The sequence below is a fragment of the Hyperolius riggenbachi genome, chromosome 9, assembly GCF_040937935.1.
Source record: "Hyperolius riggenbachi isolate aHypRig1 chromosome 9, aHypRig1.pri, whole genome shotgun sequence".
Lineage (NCBI taxonomy): Eukaryota > Metazoa > Chordata > Amphibia > Anura > Hyperoliidae > Hyperolius > Hyperolius riggenbachi.
This window is the reverse complement of record NC_090654.1, coordinates 204,963,317-204,973,054: the sequence shown is the minus strand read 5'-3', so window position 1 is coordinate 204,973,054 and position 9,738 is coordinate 204,963,317. Positions and strand designations below refer to the sequence as shown.

General features: G+C 40.8%; 1 protein-coding gene across 1 annotated transcript; it reads left to right on the top strand.

Annotated features, from left to right (window-relative positions):
- The first annotated feature begins 608 nt into the window (after positions 1-608).
- ACTC1 (actin alpha cardiac muscle 1) lies at positions 609-8,767 on the top strand. Its single transcript, XM_068253902.1, has 7 exons — positions 609-713; positions 2,649-2,793; positions 4,144-4,468; positions 6,124-6,285; positions 6,890-7,081; positions 7,788-7,969; positions 8,397-8,767. Exons 2-7 carry the CDS (start codon positions 2,665-2,667, stop codon positions 8,538-8,540), a joined length of 1,134 nt encoding a protein of 377 aa, XP_068110003.1. The 5' UTR covers positions 609-713; positions 2,649-2,664; the 3' UTR covers positions 8,541-8,767.
- The last annotated feature ends 971 nt before the right edge of the window (positions 8,768-9,738 follow it).

Here is a 9,738-nt window from a genome sequence, read left to right as displayed (position 1 = left end):
GCTTTGACACTTTTAACTACAGGCCCCAGTGGTACTGAGGGGATTACAAAGGTGTTACATTGTGGTGTTAGTGTGTCACTCTTGCTAGCGTGCTCATTGCTGTCTCCTGCCAAAGGCTGAAGGAAAAAGTGATCTCAGTGTAGCGTTCTCTGTACTGCTTAGCAGGCTTCTTAGTTCATCGTTAATATATAAGTCAGTGACAAATTAAACTCTTGTGTGAGTTGTATTAAACAGAACACAAATCACCCCAGCCAGCAGCTTCCTAGCGGCTATTCCCCCTCCCAGTCCCAGCCCCCCTCCTCTTCCAATTGTGTTGCACCTGTCTGTACCCTAAGCAGTCACTGTTTCTGTACTATTTCTTTCATTGTACAGTTTTTTTCTTTCTTCTTTTTTTTTGTCACCCAGCATAGCAGACATGCTTTTTTGGGAATCCCTATTTGGCCATCCCTCGTAGTGCTCTCCCCACCTCCACACCTTCCATACATGGGCTAGGGGGTCCACGGACCCTGCCCTCCCCCTCACCTACTCCATTAATGGCTTCTTTGCTACTCAATGGTCCAGAAGCTACCAAATAAGGAGAGGCCGTCTGCCTTTCCTCGTGGAGCTCTCCACTGGCTCTCCATCTTCAGGCAGAGTATAAATTGACAGCTCAGTCCCCTAGGCAGCACCCAGCCAATTTCAATCACAGCAGCCAGCTCTCTTGCGCTGACCAGGTGAGTACCAGCAGAGATCTGTAGAGGGCTTGTTGCTTCCTCCTGTCAGATGGATTTCAGCACTTTTAGACTACTGGGACAAAGTCAAGCTACCATTTTTTTGGATTTTTTTTTTGTGGAGATAGTCACTTTTTTTGGTCTTTGAAAATAATGTTGGCCCTTCCGGGTTTGAACATAGCAGGATTATTGAACAGTGAAGGCTGAACAAACTGGACTAAAAGCTGTTTTTCTATCCTGAACAACTTTTTTTTTTACAAGCTGATGCTGGACGCAAAGCATTCTGGGACCTGTGCTACTTGCAATGTCTTCCAGATTATGAAAAAGACAGCAATGTGTGGCAGTTGCACATTTTTTTGAGTGTGTGTGCTTTAAAAGTTAACTAGTTCATGTTATCACTACACAAGAATATTTTAATAGAATAGAATTACTGTATCACTAGTTATAGTCGATCTGTCATTTACAGACAGAGCTCTTATTCAATGCAATTCGCGTGTTCTCTTAAGTTTTCTCTTAGGAGATAATTTTTCATCTTCTGTTTAGAATAACTGTTCTACACTCTTCAAATGAAAAAGAACCAAAAAGTGGGTTAAAATGTATTTTCTTCCTTGCTGGTGACTTAAAAGTCATCCTATTGATAAGGTGTAAGAATATCACCTAGGAGGAAATTTAGGAGAAAAAGTCAATTAAATAATACCCAACATCGAGGAAATGAAATGTATCTAGCTTTGCCTCACTGAAATGTAAAAGTAGATGACCTTAAAATACCCCAATAGTTTTAACAGATCCTAATCTCCCTTGTTGTTGCAACTGTTTAACCACATGGGGAGTTTAACCCCGAAATCAGCTACAGTGGAGCAAATCGCTGTCAGCACTTACTTGCTGTTTCTTACTGCATGCAAGTGGTTAACACTTTATGACTTTCCTCAGTATGCCCAGAATGTAGAGGACATGTGCAGTAAGGATTTGTATGTAAGACAGCTGCTCCCAGACATGTGATAAGCTGGGGCTATGGGAAGGTGGAGAGGGTGGAAATGTACTTAATATTGTAATTATTTGTTTTGACCAATAGTTTGTTATCCAATACAGTAGTGATTTATTGTTATTATTATTACAATTTTTTTTTTTTTATTTTTTTTACAAAATTACTAATGAATATGTTAGTTTTTATTATTATAGCAAAAAAAGCTTCATACCCATAGTTTTTGTTCTTTTTAACTTTTTATGAATTATAATAAAATCAGGCTTGACTAATGTTTGGAGCTCTGTGGATATATCGGAATTCTATAAGTAAAACAGCCTTCAGAGTGGATTTAAATGTAAATGGCCTTACTTAATAAAGTAATGTTAATTATGAAAACAACCAGTCAGATATGGGCTTTCTTCAATTCACCTTTTTCTCCTACAATAAGTTTTCCGTTAGGAGATCATTTTTCATCTCCTATTTACAATAACTTTTCAGCACTCTGCAGTTAATAAAGTACCAACAAGTACAAACAAGTACTTGATGGGGGCTTAAAAAGCATTTTATTGATAAGGTGAAAACTTTGGAAAAAAAGGTAATTGAATTAGAGCTTTTATCCTGTAATGTTACACATGACAAATGGTTAAAGGTAAATTAGGTTATTTAATTAGGGAATGTTAGTGCCACGCTGTGACCATTCAAATACAATTGTAGTGTTATAAATGACAAATTGTATATTATGACTGCTTTCTGTGGGTCCAGGGCAGCTTTCCCCTGTAATAATAAATACTAGTAGGTCCACAAAATTGCTGCTATGGGTAATTATCCACAAACCCTGGCACACAGGTAACTTTGGGGTGAGAATAGTAATTTAGTAATTCAGTTGTTTGCAGTATGCGTTGAGGCATGTGTTGCTGATTTCACTGTGTGCAAGGCTGGAACGCAAGGCTTTACATTCTCTCCTCCCCTTACAGAGCTTAACCTGCCAACATGTGTGACGATGAGGAGACAACCGCCTTGGTGTGCGACAACGGCTCAGGGCTGGTAAAGGCTGGGTTCGCCGGGGATGATGCTCCTCGTGCCGTGTTCCCCTCAATCGTTGGTCGCCCTCGTCACCAGGTATGCAAACTTTTCTCATTATAAAATAATTCTACACTAGAACACACATAGCGTTGTAGGGTACAAGTCTATCCTGAAAACTTAATTTGTTTTCTACCTCATTTCAAGATCTCAAAGCTATAAACTAGACTTATATAGTCCAAGGGCCTGATTCACAAAGCGGTGATAACTCAGTTATCACTCCTAAAAGACTTTAGGCGTGATAACCTTTGCACCACACTGGTGAAAAGCCAGTTTAGGCGTGACAAGTTTAGGCATGATAAGTTTAGGCATGATAAGTTTAGGCATGCTAAGTTTAGATAAGTTTAGATCGCGCGCAAAATCCTGCACGCAAACCAGCGCCATTAAACTCTATGCAAAGTGCACCAGACTTTGCTAGTGCAAAACTTTTGATCAGCTGTGCACTGCGGTGCTAACCCAGTTGGTGCTTAAACTTATCACGCCTAAACTTATCACACCTAAACTTATCATGCCTAAACTTATCACACCTAAACTTATCACACCTAAACTGAGTTTAGGCATGATAAAGGGCTTTTCACCAGCGTGCTAACTGTTAGCACCGCTTTGTGAATTAGGCCTAAAATGTATTACCTGCATTTCTATACGAATCTCACATAAGAGCGTAGCTCGTCTAGATACACCGACTGCTCTATAGCTCACTGACAAGCAAGAGTTAAATGTTTCACAGCTCATTAGCAGCCAGCCAATAAATCTACCTCTCTTAATAGTTCCCTGTTTTTTTTTACTACTAGGGGATAAAAATAGCAAGTGCACAAGCCTTGTCCTGTAAGGTTCAGGGATAAGACAAGCCAGATATTAATAGGCAGATTAGAGTCTGCTCATATTCTTCTGCCATACCATGTGCTGGGTGAGGCTGGCCTTGTTATTCAGTCACTGCTGCTGGCACACTATGAATGGTGCTGCCATAGCAGGAATAACTGTAGACGCATTGCTAACATCCAGATACTCATGAGGGGAAGCTGAACATGTTAGAATTAAGCTTTGCCAACAGGCCATTAGTATCATTTACGGAGAGGCCCTGCCAAGTTCCACAGAGACTCTACTGGGCACTTTGGCACTGGGGTCATCGGGATGATGAGCTGTGCAAAATACGGGGCTAGATGACAGTAATTCCCGCTGAGTAATGATTCTGTCACCTTGAGTTGTAGGTCGGAGGTACACTGATCTAGGGTTTTATGAACTCCATGACTAGAACTGGCAGAGATCACTACATGTACCCTCAACAAGGCTTAAGGACACATTTTAAGGGAGCGCTGATAAAATGGCATCATGTGTTATCAGTCCTCATGACTATGAATTACCGTCAGTCTTCCATTTTCTCCACTTTAGGGTGTCATGGTGGGTATGGGTCAGAAGGACTCCTACGTAGGTGATGAAGCCCAGAGCAAGAGAGGTATCCTGACCCTGAAATATCCCATTGAGCATGGTATTATCACCAACTGGGATGATATGGAGAAGATCTGGCACCACACCTTCTACAATGAGCTCCGTGTAGCCCCAGAGGAGCACCCCACCCTGCTCACTGAAGCCCCCCTGAACCCCAAGGCTAACCGTGAAAAGATGACCCAGATCATGTTTGAGACCTTCAACGTCCCAGCCATGTATGTTGCCATCCAGGCTGTGCTGTCTCTGTACGCCTCCGGTCGTACCACAGGTGAGAACGGGGGACCACTACATGTTGTCTTTTTAAGTCAAAAGATGTGAATATCTTTAAAAGGAAGTTGAACGTTTTCGCTTTTCCTTCTATACTATATGGTACATATAACAGATGATCTCTGATTGGTAGCTATGGGCCCCATAATGAATCCTTTTATCCAATATGTTAACTATCTCCCCCGTAAGACAAATACAAACTTTTCTCTTATTAGGTAGTTCTGTGTTGTTCTAATTATTGTAAAGAATGTCACTTGTCCCGCTGTAATATTGAGTAAACAATTATTATAAACAGAACACTATGAACGCTTAGCCTGGAAAAGGTCAGCAAAGTGACAGTTTTTTTTTTAAATCTATTTTAAACTAACTCTCAATAAAGCTTCAAATTCAAATTAATTCACAGCAAGTTCATACAGAATGCCATGGGAGGCTTAATCTTCTTAATCTGGTGGCACAGACATCTTGTCTCTCAATCCAGCCTATTTAGCAGTACAAACATACTGGCTTATATTAGCCAGAATAGTACTTGTGTGTGAGGGTTGTGACCCCGTGGTAGCTTGTGTTGAACACAGCGGGCATCAACATCTGTCTGTTGTATGTGTACTGAGGAAGAAGTGACAGTAAGTGCTTGGCAGCTCTATGTTGCTTTTTTCCCTTAAAGATTAAATCCTTTAAGCCAGGATGCAGATAAGAAAGCAGAAAGAAGCCGCAAGTGCTATAATAATCAGTGCTTGCAAGCAGTCTACAGTCTGGCCTTGCTCACTGCCATTTCCCATGCTTTGTCCTGTCACCTGGCCTATGTGACAGCCAGAGAGACTTTCTGTTTACATGAACTATTTTATCATTATCAGATCACTTTGGAATTTCCTACTTCTCCTTTCCTTGAAAGCGCACAGGCCTGTGGCAGCTGCTACTGCTGCTAGGTGTACTTTCATTTCTACTGTTCTCTCTCATTTTTGTTAGAGGAGGAAATAGCCAAAATAAGGACACTAAGTCTAATGATGGCCACAAATGTTTTGACTGTGATCATTCGATGGCACTTTCAATTTAATAAAATGATCGCATGTACTTTATAAAAATGGTGATACTGTTTCTTTTCAATAGTGTTTGATCAGATGCGATTGTTTAGTTGAATGGGAGAGTCTGAACATGTAGGAGTAGTTGGACAAATAATTAGATTTTTCTAAGACATTTCAATTGATCTGGACCCTTTGCCAATCATCTTAAAATCAATAGTCTAAGAACATTGTGTTACAATCTATAGTGTGTGGCCAGCTTAAGGCTGGTTTCACATTGGCACAAAAAATGTTCCATTTAGCGGATTGGAACGGATCCAAACAGATGCAAACGGATCCTGTGCAAATCTGGATCTGTTCATTCCGTTCCGAGGAATATAGCGCAAGTTTGGGAAGTCTGGGCAATTCCAGATCAGCGGATGCTGATGGGGATACCAGGCGGGTGGCGATCGGAATAAAACTCATGGATGAAAAACTGATTCCTAATGTAAGAAACTGATCTGCTTGAAACTGAAAACAGATCAGTTTTTACAGGATCAGTTTTTGATCTGTGCAATGTGAACCAAGCCTTGTTCTGTTATGTACAGTGAGTGTGCCGCTGCTGAGGCTCATCTCTTTGCTGTTTTTCTCTCATTCCCAGGTATCGTTCTGGACTCCGGTGATGGTGTCACACACAATGTCCCCATCTATGAAGGGTATGCTCTGCCCCATGCCATCATGCGTCTTGATCTGGCTGGCAGGGACCTCACAGATTACCTCATGAAGATCCTGACTGAACGTGGCTACTCCTTTGTGACCACAGGCAAGTGTTATGCTATCTCCTGGCTTATTGCACACTCTCTGCTTTAAGGCCTGAATCTCAAAGGTCTTAATGCTCAGAGCTAGCTTTATGACATAACAGCATCAGTATCAGACCACAGACAACTATAATGGCACGTTTTCAGATGTAAGGCATATTAACACACAATAGCATGTCAGTCAGATGACTGTGAGGAAAGCACCAGCTATACCTTGTGATTTCCAACACAGGAACTATTGTGAAAATGCTATAGTTACCTCATGTCAGCTGATATTCCATTTGCCTAGGGAAACTTCAGAATCAGCTTTATGTGTTTTTACACTGTAGATATAATACGATATATGTGCATTGCCCTCCATATTACATGTACAAAGGGGGGTTGCATCACAAGGAATCTGTGTTTATTCACTAGCCCACAGATTACTGGTTGTTATTGGTTACTGCACATCTTCACTATTACAGTTGAAGCCTGTAGGACATGTAGTGTGGCAAAGAACTTGGCTAAAAAATGTTTTCCTCACTCATACAAACAGCTGTCTGTGGTCTAGTATGAGATACTGTGAAAGCAGTTTTCATTATGTTAACTTCATGTTTTTCATATCTACAGCTGAACGTGAAATTGTCCGTGACATCAAGGAAAAGCTGTGCTATGTGGCTTTGGACTTTGAGAATGAGATGGCAACAGCTGCCTCTTCCTCCTCCCTGGAAAAGAGCTATGAACTTCCTGACGGTCAGGTCATCACCATTGGCAATGAACGTTTCCGTTGCCCAGAGACCCTCTTCCAGCCATCCTTCATTGGTGAGCATTACAACTTGCATCTAACTAACCATTGAGGTACTAGTATCTAACCATTGAGATATACACAACTCTGGCACTGGCCGAGATAACAGCAGGAGACAGATTGTCCCATAGAGATCAGTTGGTCTGCAGATGTATTCACAGATTGGAAAGTACCAGCTAGTTTCTGACCCAGTGAACTATAAAATATCCTAAAAAAATAAGTAGTATTTCTACATCCCATAGAAGCAAACACAAATAAACAGTTTTAATTTTGTAGTAGTTTCATCAATAGCCCTGGTTGAGGATCCACTAGCAGTAATCTATTTTTTCTATTATATTTACTCATCCTACAGTGAGCAGTATATGACAGGACAAGAAAACAAGATCTTACATTTTCTATCTAATCCAGAATAAACTGCCAGAACATGTATTACAGTGATTCATAGCCCATACCATAGTCTACAGTACTGGTTACTGGTGAAGTCTTGTTAATTATAGATTTATTTTCAACTGTGTGAAATGTTTTCATACCATTTGCTGCAGTCAGTACTGGCTGTGACTACAACAAAGACCCTTTGTCATTTTAAGGCTCTAACACATGCTTAGTTCTGTAGGCAGTTGTTGTCCATTTGGCAGCATGTGTTCCATTCATGACTGTTCGCACCTGTTCTGCATGCTGACTGTCAAGCCAAGCAACTCATGATCATCTTCTTGTACTTCCCAGGTATGGAGTCTGCCGGTATTCATGAAACCACATACAACAGCATCATGAAGTGCGATATTGACATCCGCAAGGACCTGTACGCCAACAATGTCCTGTCCGGTGGTACCACCATGTACCCTGGTATTGCTGACAGAATGCAGAAGGAAATCACTGCTCTGGCTCCAAGCACAATGAAGATCAAGGTGAGTTCTGAGCACAACCCAAAAACTTTACATCGTCACAATAATGTTTAAAACAAAATGAAGAAAAGAACAACTTAATTGACATAGCTAGCCAATGAACAATATAAATGAGCGTGCTACCACCGCTGAAAAGTAACAGCAAACCTATCTTTAAAACCAGAAAGTAATAGTAACACTAAACAGATGGTTGAGAAGGAACTTTTGAGTTTAGAGGAATATGAAGACCCATTTCCTGCTAAAAAGTTACATACCGTCAATGACATACGCTGGAGTTTTATTCAAAGATGAGTTTTAAGACATGTAAGGTGATGGCTGTAATACCAGACTTATCATTTTACGAGACCCAAGTTGTCACAAAGGAAGTCGTGACTTATTTCATCGGTTACTCTGACTGAACATTCACCTTCTTCTCTCCTTCTTCTTACAGATCATTGCCCCACCTGAGCGTAAGTACTCTGTATGGATTGGTGGCTCCATCCTGGCTTCTCTGTCCACCTTCCAGCAGATGTGGATCAGCAAGCAGGAATACGATGAGGCAGGTCCCTCCATTGTGCACAGGAAGTGCTTCTAAACAGCTCACATTCTCTCTCTTGTTCAAATGTACACAGTACCTCCAACTCAAGATATCGAAGACATGGGCAGCCATTGTACAGTTTGTTTACACGCCATCATATTTATTACTTTATAAATAAAACAAATGCGGTTATTAAGTTCATGAGAGTTTGCCTATCTTATTTGTCATGACTGGGAATTTTTTTTTTTTATTTCAAAATAAAAAGAACCATCTGTTCAAGGCTTTTCCAGTGTTTGTGTGAAAGTTTCTTGGGGAAAAACAAACAAACAAACAAACAAACAAACAAACAAAACAATAACTGTCTCTAAACATTTTAGTCCAGTTGGGTTTCACTGCATAAAGAGGCAAAGTGTATACAAAATGGAAAATAGCATTGGGAGGTTTCCAACTAACATTGGGATCCATCAAACAGTGTAATGGGTCAAAAGAAATAAAAATCTCTCCGGAAGCCTAAGTGCATGGAGGAATTGTCCACTAAACATATGACATTTGCATCTCTGCTTTACATTAAGGGCTTGATTCCCTAACCGGCACTAAGTGTTAGCGCCGGAGTAAAAAAGAGTTTTCCGGTGCTAAGCCTGTTAGTGAGCCTTATCAGAGGTTAGTGTGCCTTATCTTAGTTAGTGTGCCTTAAGTAGCTTTGTGCACACTAAATAGCTTTGTGCACACTAAAAGATGGACAAAGCTACATTGCAAACTGCAGATAAGGCACACTAACCTCAGATAAGCCACACTAACCTCAGATAAGGCACACTAACCTTAGATAAGGTTAGCGCTGTAGTTTGTGCCCACTAAGTGATAAGGCACACTAAACGGCTTAGTGCCGGTTAGTGAATCAAGCCCTAAGTGCATTGGTTTGATCTCTGAGCCCCCAGTGTGCTTACTGAAGAGGGTTTACTGACACACTAGGATTAATTTGCTCTTCAATGGATCCATACAAAAAGTATTGGGAGTTGGAATACCTACTTCTAGTGTTCGCCTGCGATTGGGGATGGACACGGTTTTGAGCCAGGCTTTGCAGTAATACCTGGGTGGAGAAAGTTTGGAAATTAACACTAACCATCTATATATAGGTCATTTAGTAGTCTGGTGAATGTTGGGGACTGCAGCCCCTTAGTTCACATTGTGAGCACAGCTAATTAAGCTCTTTTTAATTGGGTGTTCTTTTTTGTTTTTGTATACCGGTATGTTTTGA